At 23.1% G+C, this 20,778-nt stretch overlaps 1 protein-coding gene across 1 annotated transcript in view; it reads left to right on the top strand.

Annotated features, from left to right (window-relative positions):
* Positions 1–20,139: 20,139 nt before the first annotated feature.
* Positions 20,140–20,778, top strand: part of LOC112591991 — a 93,135-nt gene continuing 92,496 nt past the window's right edge. The window contains exon 1 of the mRNA XM_025335953.1: positions 20,140–20,353. Coding sequence (XP_025191738.1) covers positions 20,241–20,353 — 113 coding nt within the window. The 5' untranslated portion in view covers positions 20,140–20,240. The remainder of the gene's footprint in view (positions 20,354–20,778) is intronic.

Raw genomic sequence — 20,778 nt, 5'->3', positions numbered from 1 at the left:
CTTAATGACAAACACATTGAAAAATCTCATCATAGTAAAACCAATAAATCCATCAGAATCCAAAATTTTTACTTATCTACTCGCTAAGTTATCATAATTATCGTATTTTTTTTAAATATTACTTGTGATGTTAAAATACAGTATTTTATTTATTTATTTAGACCAAATTCACCAAATTAATATTAAGTCATGCTAACAATTATGATGTACCATGTACCAAACATTCATATACCTATAGTAACTAGAAATGATTTAAATTAAATTCTTAAAATATTAAATACATTTTCTTTATAAATTTCAAAATAAATTAGTATTTGAATTACCTAATTAATTGCCAATTAACATATAAATACATCTACTAACTTTTTGGTTCCACATTTTTTATTTCTTGTAAGTACTTAGTACCTACTTATATTTAATATCAGAAATTTAGTGAAAAAAATTTAGTTTTAATTTTAATAAACAAAAGTATTAGAATATTTATTTTTATGTTAAATTTTTAAATAGAAATAAATCGAAAACTATAATTAATATTTATATACTATCTCATTGTATCTATACAATATTGTAATATTTCAGTTGATTTTAGACATTTCTAACACATGAATGCTAAATAAACATGTTATAGTTATAAATAATAATAATAAATAATAAAAATGATACCTTAATTTTTTTTTATACTGTTTTTATAACTCTATTCTCTAATTATAATAGTCCATAGGCAGTTATGTAACAATTATATTCTTGTTAAAATTTCAAATAGAATTAATATTAATAATAATTGTAGTCTAGAAATTAGAGGGAAGTATATGATTATAAAATATATATTACATACTTTGATTGACACTTTGACAGCCATGAAAGTCCTAGGTTATACATACATTTATATATTTCACCAATTTTCAGAAATTCCAACAATGCCTAAATTTTTCTGGATGGTACATTTCACATTACTTCTAGTCTACCTCTTCCCCTGACCCACAGCGTTCCCCGTGTTGGTCAAACTAGAAAGCACGTATTTATTATTGCACATTTCCGTGCACTGCGTGTAGCATATTTTATATTGTTATTTGTATTTTTCCGACCGTCATAGAACACGACAGTTTTAATGGTTTGAATTATTAAGATGCTACAATTTTGCCAACTAATATAAATTTAAATATATAGTGCAGTTGTAAAGTTGTTTTGAAAATACATGTTTTGGTACCTCTACCTAAAAATGTTATATTTTATAACCTACCGCATGTGTATATGTTTTATTTAACCATATTGTTATACTTTGCTATTACTACTTATACTCACGTCATTTTCTAGTATTTGAATTTTATTTAAATAAACACAAAAAGATTTTATTATTTTTATAATAATATGTTATACTCATAACTATTTTAATTATTAATATTATATTATATTTTTATGGGGTATGTGATTCTATTAATTAAGGTATAAATTATAGATGAATGATGAAAATATATAAGAAAGGTTGAATATTTTTAGTTATATATTTTTTTTAATTATTATAAAATTCCAACAAAATTCTTAATATATTAATTTAAAAAAAAGATGGTCAATTGGGCACCACTCTGTTACACAGTAGGTATCGAGTGGAATACTTTAATTAATGTGTTAAATTTATATTCGATGAAATTTAATTGTGTGCGAAAGACGATTCTAAATGGAGACGATCTATTAGCCTAGATATCACTAAGTATATTTCATGTTGTATTTTTTGTTATTACTATTAGGTTCAATAACTTATTTACTATTAATAATAGTAGTAACACCGTAAGTCAAATAATTTTTGTCGAAAATATTGCATTTGAAAATATCATTGTATGTATAAAATTTAACACTATACAATATAAATTATATGTATCCGTGAATTATATTTTTAAACTATAAAAGAAACAGGAATTATAATTTAAAATATTAAATATATATTTTCGTCCAAATTTTAACTTAAAATGTATATTTAAAAAAATTAAACTTATATATTTTTTAGATTTTTTAGTTTTTAATTATTTATGAGGAACTTTGTATTAAGTTTTCAAATATTTTTTTATCGAAATTAAAAAAAAAAAACTAAAAATAATAGAAAATTTCTCAAATGTTCAAAATGATCATATAAATAATTGATGAAAGTTTTAAATACCTATCTAAAATAAATTGCTTTGATGTTACATGCTACATTTAAAAAACGAAATCATTTTTTTGATAACTAGGTTTGCGTAAAAGTTCTTGGTTTTTCTTCATTTTTGTTTGTTTTTTCAATTATTTTTAATTTATATAAAGCCAATTTTTAATCAAAAACACCCTTAAACTTATATATTGAACTATTTAATCGACTACAGTGATTACGTACAAAACAAAAACCAAACACATCATTATAAAATCAATACATTTATTGTCTCACTTAGAATTTAGAAAATATGTGTTAACTTTAAACTTAATTTTCATTCTTACGTTATAAAGTTGAAACCAATGAATAAGTTTAAATATTACACTTACTTAATAAAATTAACAAGTTTATATAATATAAGCTTGTCAATTAGGAGGTTAGATTTTTGGACGGTTGTCAGTAGTTATTTCTGAAATTAAACCATTGAAAAATCAAAAAATTATTTTTACCTAAGTACTATCTAAACTTTTTATTTCTAATATTAAAATGCTCCATATTCACATTTTGACCATTGATTTTAAATTTCACAGTGTGAAACTATTGCGGAATATTATTTGTTAAGAATCTAAAAGAAGTTCATGTATTAGTTATTAATGCATCAATAAATGTTTAAAATATCAGCATCGATACAATGTTTTTTTTTTTTATATATACATTTGTAATTAGTTACCTATATATCTTCAACTTTTGATATAATATTTATATTTTTGATTATTTGATTTATAAATATCCTATTAGTTAATCCATAATTTGATTTTTATTATTATTTATATTATGTGATTTATATTTTTTAATATTTTCAATTAAGTTACAAAAATGATAGAATGGTATATTATGGTGTATTCGTATCCAATTAAAGCTTATTTTTTTTCAAAATAATGATTATGATTGCATTATTTTAATTTAATTTATAGATCAATTTTCATGATATATTCATTCACAACCAACTTACTTAAAATAGAGATTCATAATAAGCATCCATCTACTACCCTAAAAATAATTAAAATGTCTATAGTTAATAATTACAAAAATATAAAATCTATTGTGTCATTAATATATTGTATTGTATATATGAATCATTTCAAATACTAGAAGACTACATAAGCGTACTGTGCAGTGTGCATGGTATAGTCTATTCACAACTTCAACAAACAAGCTCGTGCATGGAATGCTATCTTATTACTTATCAATTTTTTACCTCACTATAAATTAATGGTCACCCTTTTTTTATTCAATAAACACAAAAAAATACTGCCCTCGTGTAACTTATTATTTAGATTTTGATCTTGTTTATTAATATTTGTTTTTATAGCTTATTGATGTACCTATCATATGTATAATTTAGCTTGATAATTATATGGTGCAGAGGCTATTTTTTTCAATTACGTATACCTACTATAGCCATAAGCGCGTAGGTGAAAGGTATACTACACTATACATAATATATGATTATTTACATAGATATACCATATTAAACAATCTATATAATTAATTTATCTACGACCAATGAATCATTATTATAAATATTACAATCGCAACCACGTATGAGTGTGTATAAATATTTAATCAGTGAACAGAAACGGTCGGTTAAGGCACACGACATGGTTTATTTAATATTCAAATATTTGATATAGGTACGAATAGATATACCTGTAGATACTCCTATTAATTATTTGATAATAACAAAATTGCATTAATATAATTAAGTTTTTTATTCTTATTTTTAATTAAAATGGTGTTATGAAAAGTATAATTTAATGAATAATACTCAAATTATATGAGAATGAGTGTCTAGACTATTTTAAGAAATGATAATTATTTTTATCATTTATTAGGTATAGACAAGAAGACAAACTTAACTTTGAGAAGTGTAAAACTATATTTTATCGTTTCTCCGAATTAATAAAATAATTCTTTTTCATGTATTTTTTCTTTTGTCTGATATTGTAAAGACTTGGTGTTCAACATAAATACTTTTCAAATTGAAAACTTAATATTAAAAATCAGAAAAATATTCTATTTACAGAAGAAAAACAAACACTAGTCGTAAAAATAGTTAAATATTATATTTGAAAATAGCTTTTTAATTTTATTAAGTTTTACTGTGAAAAAACTTGTCAATATACAAAGATAATCAGTTTTTAAAAATTTGGTATAGTAATTACTAATTAGTAATAGTGAAAGTTGCTGTCGGAGATAAAAAAAATTGTCATCCATAACAATTTTAATTTACATTCAAAGAAATTTTATTATATTTTAAAAATAATTTAAAATTTAAAATAATGACATTATTAAAATATATTGGCTAGTTTTATTTGGGGGATTCGGAAGAAACTGTATCATAAATAAGTTAAACGTAAATTATAACTAATATATTCATATTTTAAGTATTAACTATTAACGTTCAAATTTATTAAAACAATGTTAAAAAATTTAATAAATAGTATGTATAGTTATTGGTTAGATATCAGAGTATATAAAATAAATAAAATATCAAATAACAAATTATAATATAATGTCTATTATGTTTATAATATTGAATATGGATAACACATGGTCCCACACTTACACTTCATAGTATACTTCAACAAAAATATAATAAATCATCTATATTATAAAATAATACGTCTCTTTTAATATTCATACTTATCTTTGTAAATTTGTAATATTACTGATGAGATGAAAACTGAAGATAAAGAAAAATAAGTATGTACCTACTTCGTTCGGGGACTTATCGATTCTGCCACTTACCAAACTATACCTCAATCTGGCACCTGCTGCTGTCAATTTGTTTCTGATATTATAATTTTTCTACAAAATAATTCAAAAATTACTGATCGTTAAAATATTCATTTTGATAGTAATCAATATAATAAATACAATACAATATAATATATACAAAATAAAATAAATATACAATACAATAAAATATATACAAAATAATACAAATTAAATTTGATAACAATTTTTATCACGTGTATTGTATTATTTTTTTTTACAATATACAACAGTTAAAAGTTGTAAAATATAATTTTTTATAATGTGATGATGCCAAACTAATGAAATGTAAACGATTAATTGTTTTAACTTCATAATCTTTTAATAAATTAGTAATAATAAGTCAATTTTTCAGATCTTTGTAAAACGATAATTTTTGTTCAGGAAGATTATTTTTTCCTTGGCAGAATCGATAGATTATTTTTAGACTACCTTGACTGGCGCAGTCGATATCGATGGAATCGATACTATACCTTATCTCCTAGTATAAAAAAGTCTGGCGGGATCGATGAAGCTCTCTTCATTCAATATATGAAATTGATACGTATGATCAAATAATGCTGTTCAAATTTTAAACTAATAAGTATAATATATATTAAATTAATTTTTTTTTTTTGAAACAAGTTATTTATATATCGATGTTTGTTGTGATAAAAAATTTAAATATTTAAAAATTACAAAATAAATTATATTTATATTGTCCTGTATCTTTAAATACATCTATATATATTTTTTATTTAAAATTAGTAGTTATAATATAAAGGTTATTTATAAATTTCTAACACATATTACTCATTTTATTTAATTTTAATTTTAAATAGTTACTTTAATACCAAATCCATAAAATTTAGTATTACAATAATGCGATTAATATATTTTGTTTTAATTCTCTATATCTACAGGTTACAATGTAATCGATGCAATTAAGAACCAATATGAATACATAATTTTGAACTAAAACATTTTTGAGCTCAGATATATTATGTTATAGTCATATTCTGTATTAAAAACTTGGTGTGACCGCTATATGATGCTCATGACTCATGAGAATATAGAGAAAAATCTATTTAATTGTGCCAGTCAATTTAATTGATATCATACAAAATACAATACATAGACACTAATTTTAATGTAATATAATATTAAACTTAAACCGAAATTTTTAGTATAGATATCTAAATGATAAGCCACTGCAAGCTAGTTTTGATTATTCTGAATTAGATAATATTTTTATTATTTTAGCTTCCTATTTATTTATGGATGAATTTTATTTTTATTATAACAGTAAAGTTTAAAAATGTCAATCGTAATAGTTCAAAGAGCATTTTATAAAACTTAAAATGTTTAATTATATAATACTCGTTAGTAAATAATAACACAATAAACAACTGAAAAATATCATCTCCAATATTTTTTTTTGCTAAATTAACTTTGAAATTTTTTAAAAACCTTAGGAGAAATTTTTGAGTTTTTAGCACTATTCAGGCGTTGGCCAATAACAAATAAATCATTTTTTCCAACGTTTATATTAGAATCATTAAAACGGTTTTAAATAAATAGATACTTACTCACAAGTCACTTTCTTACTAATAAGTAATAGGTATATTATGAGTTGTTTTATTAACTAGTAAAAATCTAGTTGCCACGTATTGGCTCACTTTGGGTATAGAATATTTAAGTTAATTAACCGAATGATTTAAAAAGATATAGATAAATAAGTGTTATAATACAATAATTAAATTTTGCTGTGGATTAACAAATATTAATTATTACCTACATATTTATATCTTTATCTTTTTATGTATTTTAAAATGTATGTTAGAATCTTTAAAAACAAAAAATAAAAGATAAAATTTGATAATGATTAAAATAATAAAAATGTCGTCACATATAATATCTTATAATTATATTTTTTATATAAAATTTAATTAAAACTTAAAACTTCTGATTTTGAAAAAAAATAGGTTCTTTAGAGTGAATACATGTAGAGTGATGTATACAAATGAATGAAATAAGTCATATTAAGTAATAATTATACATAGGTATTTACAAAATTTATAAATTTTATAAATTTTGCCGCTCTTCAACAAGTAACGCTTGCGGCAATTTCTTTAAGTATAGATTTGTACAACATTTATATTACCGGTTATATTACTACTGCATACTATTATTATTAACAATACATATTAACATATAAAATATTTATCTAATTTATACAGGTATATGTGGTGGTATTGTACTAATACACATGATTTATTATTACAAAATTATATATTTTTATTATGACGTTTATTAGAAATAAAAGTATTTAGTTAGAACATGTATTAATTAATTAAATACAAATTTATATCGATTCCATCATCTCGTACCATCAATGATATTGCTGCGCAATTTTCTTTGATGTTTACCGACAACGATAGATGAGAATCGGTGGTTTTGGACAGTCACTAAAGTTTTAAGGCTAATCGGCAAAACCAAACACAAGTAAGACACATTAAAGGATAGAATAGGAGTTCATGATATATTATTAACTTTTGTAAATTAATATACACACATATATATGTATACTATATATTATATACACACATAAGGTGTCCACTTTGTATATTGAGGTTTTTAATAATTTAAGGTTATAATTTTGTAATGGACTATACTTAGATAAATTTAATATTACATACCGACTTTTGATACATTATACACATAGTATATATGTATATATTTCTATATATTATATATAACCTGCAATTATTTAAAAAACTAACTCTATTGAAATTTTAAAATTTTAAAAATAATTCAATTTTAGTTGATTTTATTTTAAATATATCTGTTTAGTAGTATCAACTTTTAGTTTTATAATAGTTAAATATCCTCATTACTGTTATTATAAAAAAACTAAGCGAATGAACTAACAACGTAATAGTATTGTCTTAAATTCATGATTTGTTATAACATCTATCTAAAACCAGTAATAATTAAGATCGAAAAGAATAAACGATAAGATATATTACTTCAACCCATATGTTATGGATAATCTCACCTCAGCTTGCAAATAATATTTTGTTCTATCAATTAAAATTTATAATAGTATTTCAATTGCCCGCAATTATCTACTTATTGATTTATATGTAAACAGCAATTGAAATATATTTTAAAGAATTAAATATTTTATTCTTCTAAATTATTATATTTTATAAAAAAAAATAAACATTTAAGTTTAATAATAAAATAATACAATAGAAACGAAAATATGATTATAATAATTATTACACGAAATCGTACATTCATGTGAATGTCACAAACATAATGAAATAAAATATGTTCTACAATACTACAGTGTGTATATCAAAGTTAAATGTATAAATAATAAAATACTTAGCCAATGTATCTATAAGTCGATAAATATTTAAAAATACGAAAAAAACATTTAATAATATTTTAATTTTTCCAATTTAGATACCATACTTATTGAATATTAAATGAGTATTTTATTTCAAAATTAAATTTGCTTATAATTTTTAAAACCTTTATTTTTAGTTTTCAGTTTTCTAAGCAAAGCAATAAATCTATTGGTTTTACAGTGATGTATGTTTTATTCTTTTATGCATAAAGACACGTTTAATAAACTCGTATGTACTAAGTTATTCTTACACTAATTAAAAAAATATTAAATATACATATATATATATATATATATTTATAAACATATAAAATAATAATAGACAAAAAAAAGTATACACACATTCACTTTATTCATTATTTTAAAATCAATACATTCATCACTTCGCTCAGAATCTGAAGTACGAAATTTCAAATAATCTCTAAAATATTATAATTAATAGATAGTTATTATAATTTTACTGATCAATGTATAAGAATTATGTAGTTTATAAATCAATACATATACGAATATTTACCTTATATTATTGTCTGACTTGGATTATCTAAGTTTTACTAGGTATTATACTTTCATTTTCATTTAATTTTAAGACTAAAGTACTATTTAAGTACTGCAAGAAGGGAAGAAACTTAGATTATATTTGTGGTAATGAATAATTCTAATACCGTTATGTATTTTGTTTTCTTACACAAATTTGAGCATAATATTTATATTAACTTTGATAACAGTTTAAATGTTAAGATTTAAATAATACAAGATATTTTAATTTCAAATATTTTTATAATGTTTGTACTTTATAATGTTATATTTTGTAAATCACAAAAATCTTTATTCGCTATTAATACATGTTTTAACACTTGAAAGGTTCTAAAAATGAAAAAAAAAAAGCATTAAGTCAACCAAAGCTCCCATATAATCACAACTATTTTTTTTTATATATTTAACATGGTAAAGGGGACCCACGCCTAAAGCGCGCTAATAACAGTGACCTAGGTAACCTACCTACTACCTTGGTACCAACATGCAAAGGATGTCCGCTTTTTATAATTATTTTAGTATACCTACTTATTATATTTAAAAAAATCTTGTAACCGTAAATTTAAATTGTACACGTAATTATATATTTGCGTAATTGTGTATATATTTAATGAATAGAACTGGACGAGCTGGCGAACAAAACAAATTTCTTTATTTCACAAACGTATAGTATTTCATGGAACAAAAAAATTTTTTTATTTATTTGTTGTAGTGTTAAAGTAGTAAGTACCACTATGGTGTAATATAAACGATGAATTTTATGTGTTTTAATATGAAAAGTTTTTTCTGCATCATCACCGCCATAGTATTATAGGTCACAGTAGGTAAAGTAGATTTATACAAAGTACGAGTTATTACATAAACGCACGTTTAAACACGGCGATGGAGCTGTTTGAAAAGCTGAAAAAAAAGGTATGTATCTTGAATAAAAAATTTTAAATCATAAATATCTACCAAATTGTTATTGTTGATATGCTATTAAATTGTTTTGTTATAATAAGCTTTAAATATGATCAAACACTGAACTTTCTAAAATAAAATTTAAGCAATATGATACAGCATTATAGAAAAATATGCCAAAAGTTCATCTCTTTTATTTTTTGTTTTTTCACTACATTTAAGTTGACCTACCAAAGTTAATTTTATTTTGAAAGTTTTCATGATTGCAACATAATTGTATTTATGAATGCTGTTTTTATTTCCCATAGAACAATTGTATTCAAAGACAAATTAAAAAAGAAAACTTTTGTTTAACATTATTATATATTTAAATGTAAATTTATGTAACTCTTATAAACAATTTAATTACCTGTTCAAATAATATCGAATTATAATAAATACAATTATATCTTGATTATGATATTATTTGATTAGATAGATATGTTGCATATTTTTATAAATTCAGAAAATCTATTCTATGTTTATCATTTTTATCTTGCATTATACTAACGGGCTGCTTATTGACTTTTATGGTTTATTGTTTTGGATATAAACCAAAATCTAAATATTAAGTAGGCGTCTAAATATTTTCTATTTGTAGTTATTAATTATTTAAAATATATTGATAGATTTCAATGTCTCATAGTTTATGTATAAAAGGCTTCTAGATAAAATGTGATATTTCAATGAGATTTTGTATTAATTTGAAAATTTTATGTAATTTGAATACTCTGTGGCTAGTTTACACAAAACGAACACTTTTCGGCCACGGAACTCATTTTGCCGATTAACAATATTGATCAAAACGTAATATCGAGTTTAAATGAATTTGCGTTTACACACATTATATTCACTATAGGCTGAGTAGAAGGTATTCCCCTTTCTCAAATAGGATGTAGTAACTGTACTTGGTCGAGTACTCGGTAGTTATATTCCTTGTTTATTTTCTTAGAATAAATATTTAGCATATATGAATATTGATTCATTATTGTTATTAACATCATTTGTCGTCAAAACATTTGTAGGTACCTAAGTCTACAAATTGGTATAGATGATAAAAAAATATCCTTTCTTCTTTACCCCCCTTTTATCATAGATAAGTCACTGTTCGACACTCTCCAGGTGATTTGGACACACCATGTACAAAACATTTAATTGGGGTTAACCACTCAGCCCAACAAATTAAAACAGCTTCTATCCATTGATTAACTTGTTCGCTCGTTTCATTCATCCAAGTATTAAGCCGAGCACTGTACTTTGTGTTTAGATATTATTGGTTGATTACCTATCTATTTGACCAACTAGACTTGTATAAATTAAAAGACATGGATCAAGAATAAAATAAGTGTCTATGGCGTAATAAAAGTGACATTATTTTATAGATTAGTAGACTTTATAACTATTAATTTAATACATGATGATGATGATACTTAGATTTTCAAGATTGTGGCTACCTATTATGTTATACTATTTGTATGTGTATTACAGAATATACCTATACATTTAAGTACACTTATAATTGATAAACTATTTTTTAAATAATGAAGGGTTAAATTAGTAAAATAGTAGTGAATTATGTTATATGTATAAGTTACACATAACAAAATAAGCACATAGCTACGAGTGTATTATGGAAATTCTTAATCAATTATAAAATTAATATATCTGGGATATACTTTTAATAAAACTCTGATAAATCTTGTTCTACCTATAATCTATATAGTTCTTTAACTTTCAGTTCCTTTATAAAAATAGTGAACATTTCTGGTATTTATAAAAAGTGAATCATATAATGAGCCATAATTAAGTTAGGTTCCCTACTCATCAAATTTACTTATAAATTGTACAGATTGTAAATGTATGTTCATATTTTAATTTGAAATAAAGATAATGCGAGTTATACTATATTATGTACCTATTCTAACTATAGATCTTTTTATTATACCTACTTATGATAATTATAGTACTGATATTTTTCCTAATTTAAAAATGTAATATTTTATATTTACCAATTTAGTTACATAGATATAAAAATTATCTTATATTTTATAAACTTATTTTTATTAAAACCTTCAAACATATACTGTTTGTACTGACTGAAAAATAAGCCACGAAGTTAGAAATATTTTAAATATATATTTTAAAGACTTTTTATTTTTTACTTTTATTTATGATTGAATGACTGATATTAGAGTTGAGTGGACCATTGAAGCAGATATATTCTATTTGTATAATAGTGATATTAAATTTGAAAGCAAAGATTAATTTTACAGTATTTGAAAAAAAAAATCTGAGCGAAGCTTAATTAAAAATAGCCTTGCTTAAATGTCTTCATTTGTTAAACACTAATCTATGATTATTTTTTACGCTTAGAAAAAACCGCTAAGAAAATTATTGAAAATCTAAAATTAAATTTTCATTGAAAACTTTACTAGGCTTGATTTAAAACAATTTTTACAGAGATTTTGAAACTTTTAAATGCTATTTTTGTAAAAAAAAAAAAAGTATTTAACATAAATAACTGTAAAAATCATAAAAATCACAGTAAAACCTATATACCTATTCACCTTGTTTTGTTCAGAATCTTATATACCTAATGAAAGAATAACATTTTAAATTACACTTATGAGCAGCAATATTGGCGGTCGCTTAAGATCTAAATGCATATATATTTTTTTTTCTAAGAGCTATACTTGTACTGCGTGTACCACTAATGTAAAATAATATAGAATTTTAAAAAAAATATGAGGATTTCTTGTATTTTTCTATACTTAAACTAGGTGAATGTTTTTTTTTAAAAGAATAAATAAAATAAAAAACGAGAAGGAATTTCACGTGTATCTTCGGTATAAGTGTTCTGAGTAGACATTGAATGTTATGGTAATGAGTGAATATAATAAAATAGCCTCTAGTTCTATGCCCCGACACCTAACCCATCAAAAAAAAAAACAATATTACTTGGGATCCATTAAATGACGTCGCAGTTCCCGCACCGCGGCCGTCATAACTCATAAAATAACAACACCATGCCCCTTATTTTAGTTCTTCATCATATTATTAGTTGTATAACAATCTATAATATTCTTATTATCGTTATTATACATGTATCCAGTATTAAATATGTTATAATAAAAAAAAATATGTATATCAGCAAGTTTTAATAACATAGTTACTACTAATCATTTTATATATAAGTATACTTACACAGGCGTTGAAACGTATCGTAAAAAAAAGAAATTATATTAATGAATATCCTACGTGGTTAGAGGTAAAACGATGTCTATTTATACGGATAATTATAGGGTTACACAACAATTCTTGTTGCACCATCAATATGTCGTATATCCTGTTATCGTCAACAAAATATATAATAATATTCACTAACGATTATGGAACATAGTATTATATTATACAGGAGCGTTTTCAGAATTCGTTGACTTTAGCGAAGAACATTTAATCGCAAAATATTGTTTACAGTTCATGACAGTAAAAATAAATGACATAAACGTAGTCAACTGAACACAAACGGTGTAGTTATCTAATACCTAGAATATATTATCAGTTATTAAATCTTTATTGTCAGCCAACGTAGCAATTTTTCAGTCACAATAATATTATATTTTTCGCTATAAATAATTCCTAGTTCCAAAACGAATTATAAATTAATACCTATAATATATCTGGGTTCTATTAAAAAAAAACATCTACCATCAATTAAAAAATATTTACTACCAAATCAGATTCTTAAAAAACCATTTAAATAGCAAATTAATTAATTAAAAATATACTAGATTAGTACTATATTTTTCATGACAAAAAATGAAAAATTAGAATAATCGTACTCAATTTCAATTTTTACACTAAAAACAATGTATATTTCTACCATATAATCCCTTTTATTTTGAGTCTTGAATTTACTATGTGAAATAATATATTATACACGATTACGGTATGCCGTTAAATATTAATAATTAAACTTTTAATCTAGTATAGGAATCAGATTCGTCTGTAAGTTTATAATAATAATACAGTCAACTTAACTAATATTTAGTTTTCAACTGATGCTGGAATTAAATATTTTATTCAGTCTTTAATTTGCACATGATAAATAGAGTTTATTAGAATTTACTCTGAACTGAAAATAAAACACTGGTAGTATATAAAATATAGTACTAACTATTAAGTATTAATTTTAAAAAAGAGGTGCTTAAAAGATTTTAGCACAGTTAGCTTTTGAAAGCTTGTTATTTCTTAAGCTGTAATAACCGATAGTCGTAAACAAAATATTTTGAAAATTTAATTTAAATTTAATATTTTAAAAATATTATATAGTATGTATCATTGAAATGCAATTATTTTTTTTATTGTAATCGTGCTTATGAATACGATATACTTTTGTTTAAAAAATTGAAATCGTTTTGTAAAAGAAATACGAGTAAATGAAAAAAAAAAGAAAGAAGTTGAAATAAAAGTGGTTGGAGGGGGCAATTATGATAAACGCTGACAGTTATTAATGCCCGTAAATGTTCACAACTATAAATTATTAAGTGTTGTAGATTCACATGAATTTAATAATAATAACTTTAACGAAAATAAACTTCCAGCCTTCAAACAGAATTAAATGCAATTTTTTAAAAAAAAAGTAACGATTCGATAAACCTTTTATTTCATGTTGTGATACAATTTAATATGCTAATGTCTATGTATTAATTTCTACCGACTAATATTTGATCACAAAAGCCTGTAAATAAAATACAGTTATTAATGTATAAAAAATTAACCACTATATAGGAGGTACACATTATAATACTTAAATGTAACCCCAAAAAAACTAATTGGTGGTTAATTTCCAATATCCAATATTAGTATTTTATATTTTAGTAGCTTATTTCTGAATCAACTATATGAACATGACCGATATGTTCGGACTCTAGAAATAAATCGATTTTAGTGACCATTTAATTTTACGTTGGTATTTATTAAAAATTTAATTGATGGTTACAGTTATTAGTTAAACCCACTGAAACTTCTGAATTTGTATCAAAAATAATTATTTTGATGTATGAGTATAGTGTAATAATAATAATAATAATAATATAGCTTTAATCAATTTATTTCTTTTTGTTTCACAGTGAAAGATTTTTTTTTAAATATTAACTTACTTAAAAGTAGGTATATTATTCAAAACAGCATTCTAATTTTGTCCCTGTAATTTAATTTTCTTAGAATTTAATATCAAACTTACGAGTACTACTAGTAATCATAGTGATTCTATAGAAACTTGAAAGAATTTTATTCAAAAAATAATTTAACATAGATGTATCATCTTTTTTTTTTTAATTTTCTAATTTAACGGTCAATATTATATTATCAGTAGCTCATTGACTGAAAAAATTGAGCTTCGACTCATCACCAGCTCTAAAATAAATGGCAAGGAAAATAAAAAAACAAATACATTAATAAATAATAATATACTTATAATTTTAATATTTCATCATATTTAAAAAAATTATTTATACTTACTATTATAATTGTAAATATTCTATTAATTCATTGTATGTTTTTTTTTTTTGCTCATCCACTACGGTTTATATATTATTGGGTTTTAGTAAAACAACACTTTACCTTAGGACTTAGGTGAGAAAAATATTAAACAGTTGAAAAAATATGATTAAATCAATTTTTACTGTCAGTCATACCTAACGATAACATTTCAAAAGGAAATGGCTATATGATGTCTCAATTCGTACACATCCATATTTATTATATATTTAGTGTTCTTAATATGTTGATGATATATTATGTAGTTAATAGTTACAGAAACAATATATTTATTTATGTACATTCATTTTTTAATATCCGTCTCATCACTTTTTAGGTTTATGAACTACCACTGGACAGTTTATATTTCTCATTCCCTAAAACACATTAATTGCAATAATATACGTTGAAGTGCTGAACTTTGTAAGATATACAATAAAACTTTGTTATACTTAGTGCGTTTCCTGCTATAGCGTGGATTTAAATCAGTCCCTCGGTGAATCCATCCGCTTTTCGGAATTTTCAGAAACAACGATTTTGTTTCCAACTTCTCAGATTTGAAACTGTTGTTAAATATATGATATAATAGACTAAGAGCTAAGAAATAAAAAACCATATTTTAATTAAAACTGATTATATGTATATAATATATGCATTACACGGATATATATGTACATGCACACACACAAAAATATACTGGTATGTATTTATGTACGCTTTCCATAAAAAATGAATTATATTTTATTGGATTTATTGAACTATAATGATCAAAGATTATTTTATTTTATTTAATTAAGTTAAGAAACACTATAAAATTTATAATTATCATGTCTCGCAATGTAATTATATAATATATTGAATGATGTTCTTACCAAAATTAATCTAAAAAATAAAATAATAGATAATATATTTACAGTTAAATTAATAAGGTAGGTACAGTAAAGTCAGTAACTGCAATTCATTGTTTTTTTTTTTCAATTTCTAATCAAGTTAAAATTTACATTTAATGTTTGGATCTCTGTCCCTATATGTGTATTTATAGACGATATAAGTAGATATTTTAACGGTTTTATATCAATTTTAATGTTTTTTTGCTATATTAACTATTTATTTTTAACACTATCAAAATTGTCTATCTATGATACAGAAGATTCTTGTACTACCTACAATCATTTGGTTGTTGTAAAAAAAAATTTTCATGAAAAAAAGATACATTATTATACATATAAAATCAATATAATATGTACTCGTGTTAATATATGTTGTAAACTATTTGTAAAAATATAATATTATTAATTATGTACGTGGGTTTGTAGATATACAAAAATGTATAGCAAAAAAAAAAAAAAAGATAAATAAACAAAATAACTTAAGTGTATTCTAACAGAAAAGTCTTCCTGTTTGCAATTTTATTAAATAATAAAAAAATGTTGGTATTTCAATATAATATATATATACATTTATTTTTAAATAATGTGATTGTAACAAAATTTTAATTTTTATATATGGCTAAATTTTAATGTCCGTTTATATAATATTTAATAGTTAACAGTTATTTTGCAAGTTTAAATTCTACTTATTTATAATCATTTAATAAGATTGAGATAAGCAAGTAACCCTACCATTAGTCATTATAGTTTATCTACATACTGCCTTAAATATTAAGAAGATTGAAATGTATACATTTTACTCTGATCAACTATAAGGTTTACGTTAAATAGATACATTTTAAAATGGACAAATTTATTGACTCAATATTGAATTACTTATCATTGAATAAAAACGGTATTTTTTCATTATAAAATTTATTTGAAATATTACGAAATCTTTTCAGTCAAAACATAAAAAGTAATTCTCGTAAATGGATCAAAATTCATGTTCAAAACGAATTCCGTTTAACCTGCCCAGCACTGTTTTGAAGCGATATCATCTTTTGTGTCGTGTTGAGTGACTTAAAAAATAGTGACCGTATAATATTGATTGATATTTGCCTACGCGTACGGATGTAGACCGATTAAAAATAAGCCATTCGTACGAACGGCTGATAAAATATCCAGATTAGACTCACTATATAATATAGCTACTAATTCGTATCTATACCAATTTACTTGTTACACACTAACTCGTTACCAAAATATTTTCATCAAATCAATTCGCCATGTTTTTTTCTTTATAAGTATAGTACCTACGACCGACTTTAGCCCTTTAAACGTATTTTTATTTCAATTATATTATTTAATTTATTTTAATGCCAATAAATATTTCAATGTCTTTAAATTTACTACATGGATGTGCACATACGTGTTTTTTTTTTAATCGGGAATTACATAAAAATTGAAAATTGCGTTATAACAGTCACAAATCCGTACCCAGGCGCATAATGGTAAATATTTCTCCCAATTTTAAGCCGAAGAATTAGTTAATACAATTTGCCAATATATCATTACTTGGCGGACTGGTAGAATACCTGTCTATTATATTTATTATTAATTACATAAAATGATTTAATACTATTATTAACTACGACCGTGAATAATATTTTGTATTTTAATGAATTTCCTATATACCTATTGCAAATGTTCAAAAATATAACACATTAATAATTATGCTATCGTTAATTGCTGAAAAGAAGTCTTAAATATTGTGTAATATTATAACATTATTTGAAGATAATTTATCTAAAAAAGAATAGTAATTGTAAAAATAATATGATCAAATGTTTTTAAAATTTTAAAAAACATTAAATTTGTATAGTTTTATGTTAAATTATTACATTTTTTAACGGAATATGATGTATCAAAATGAAAATTATTGTATATTTCTAAAAACTAATGGATACGTAACAGCTCGCCTGTAACAACGATATTAAAATTAATTCTCATCAATAATTACCTACTAAAAATTTTGAATTTAAACTTTGAACCTATTAAAATGTGAAAATAATAGTTAATTATAAACATAAGTTTTCTATATCTTAATTATTAAAAAAAAATTCCGATTATTTGCTTTTAAATTTATTTAGCTTAATTTTATTGTCCAAATTTTGAAACATGGTACAATGTACAATATTTATTACACAAACTACAAATATTTATCTTATGAATGGCGACGATATTGAGTGAGATTTAGATTAGATAATGATATAGGTAATGTTTACTATTAAACGATGTATACCTACTTTATTCACAGTTAACTATTTTTCGTATAAGAAAAAAATTAAAAAGTATCACGTCATAATATTAGAGATTATTGTTGTTGATCCAAAACTACACTACCTATGCAGTTAGGTTTAGTGCATTAGTCTAAATAAAATGGGTGGTCCGTTCTATTTGATTAATACTATCAGATTTTAAACTTAAAACATGTTGTTTATAATTTTAATTTTATGTTTATAAGAAATTGGGATAGCGATCATGAATATCAATTTAAACATACTACACGTATCAGTATTTTTCTGTACCAGAGTAAAATACGATAATCATATAGATATAACTTAAAAAATAACGATAGTGAATGTATAGATAAAAAAAAAACACGTTATTATATTAATATTCTAAAAAAAATAAAAATTGACCATTCATTTTTAACTATTTATACAATATTTAACATAAAAACGTATGCTTATCAAATAAAAGTGACGAGGTTTATTAATATAATATTATAACATTAAAAAAAAAAAAATAGATATAGATACATTTTATTATGTGAAATATCATTTATAGGGTATCAGTCAGTATCTACTATTATTTTACACTGTATAAATTTAAATTATTTCACTGGCTAAAAAAAATGACATTCCACAGATATAATTTTTTATAGGTGCCAATAAAAAATAAAAAGTTAATTTTAGAATTATTCTTTCTCTAGAATTATTAATCTGTAATACAGATTTGTTAAAGCTATTATAAGTATTCGTACTCACGACATTTGTTAAATATAATTTGTTATTGGAGTAAAATAATTCATTATTATAATATATTTTTTTTTTTTATATAAATTAAAAATTGTTTCCGAAAACTATTATTAAATTTTTACGATTCTCTAACAATTTTTTTATCTATAAGCAATTATTTGTTAAAATGTTTAATTTACAGTACTAAAATTAGTAAAAAGTACTAATCAAACAAATATTAAAAAAAAAAAGAAAAAAAAAAGTCTATATAATATGTTTAACTAGGAAAAAATGAACCAAAATAGATCTTAAGATTAGTAATATGTTTTAAATTGTTCGTCATAGTGTTTATGAATATTTTCCAGCTGTCTAATTGTTAACAGTAAATATTTTAGTTAAACACTTAAACTTATGTATGAATTGTGTGATAATCATTATTATACGTACACTAAACTTCATTTTTTATTCGGTTTTTCTGTATTCAAGAGTTTTTAATGCTTAGTAAACTCCACACATTATAATTATTTATCTGTATGGGAAGAAACGGTACACTTGACGTGATATAACAGAATACAGAAACATATAAACTTTTCCTAGCTCTGTGTCAAGTGTTTCATTCAACGTTTACTTCTTTTATAATAATTTTTTTAAACCTTGACCCGTAGAAGGAGATGGTGTATAATATTATTCTGAATAAGTGTCTACCCCATATTGCCCTGTGGTTAAGAATTCCTGACAGCGTATACCTGTTAAATTACAGAGTAGTGCTCTGCGCAATGAGCATGTGTCAGAGCGTACTTTATTGTTTTATAAATACAGGTTTGATTTATATTCATATTTGTTTCATAGTTTCAAAACTTTTATATTTTACAGTACCCGTCGATCAAGTAGCAGTTCCGGTTGGCGGAAAAGCTTATCTGCCTTGTGACACACGAAACGAAGATTTGGGAAAGTCTACAGACTCTTCCGGATTTTTCATGGTTATGTGGTTTAAAGAACAGAAGGAAAATAACCCGATAGATCAAAGCTACGAACAAGCCGCGTCGTTATCTTCCTCAATTTTGTCCACTTCCGGTGAACCCATATTCACGTAAGTGTCTTTATTTTTTATATGATAATAAGGATTTAAGAAACTATTAATATTTTTAAAAGAATACTATGGTATAGTATCTATTGAAGTGCAAAAAATAAAATTAAGTATATAATATTTCGGATCTTAAAATACTGAACTTTAGACAAGTCAAATGCTAATAGATACATGACTATGCTGTTATATGTATGTAACATGTAAGGTGCGTATATAGTAAGAGAATATGTCGATTAATTCTTTAGGTACACTGTTTCATTAAATAACACATGTTAGAGGCGCGTTGTCTATTTAAATTTTAAATCAATGATTAATGGCCGTATTCAAAAACGATTATAAACATAGATTATTTACTGTTGAACAAACTATATAACATAGTAAAAATATTATAAGTATAAATTAAATTGATTCACAATTTTTAAGATTTT

The sequence above is a fragment of the Melanaphis sacchari genome, unplaced genomic scaffold (genome assembly GCF_002803265.2).
Source record: "Melanaphis sacchari strain LSU unplaced genomic scaffold, SCAv2.0 Contig151_pilon_pilon, whole genome shotgun sequence".
In the NCBI taxonomy this organism is placed as follows: domain Eukaryota; kingdom Metazoa; phylum Arthropoda; class Insecta; order Hemiptera; family Aphididae; genus Melanaphis; species Melanaphis sacchari.
This window is presented reverse-complemented; position numbering and strand designations above follow the sequence as displayed.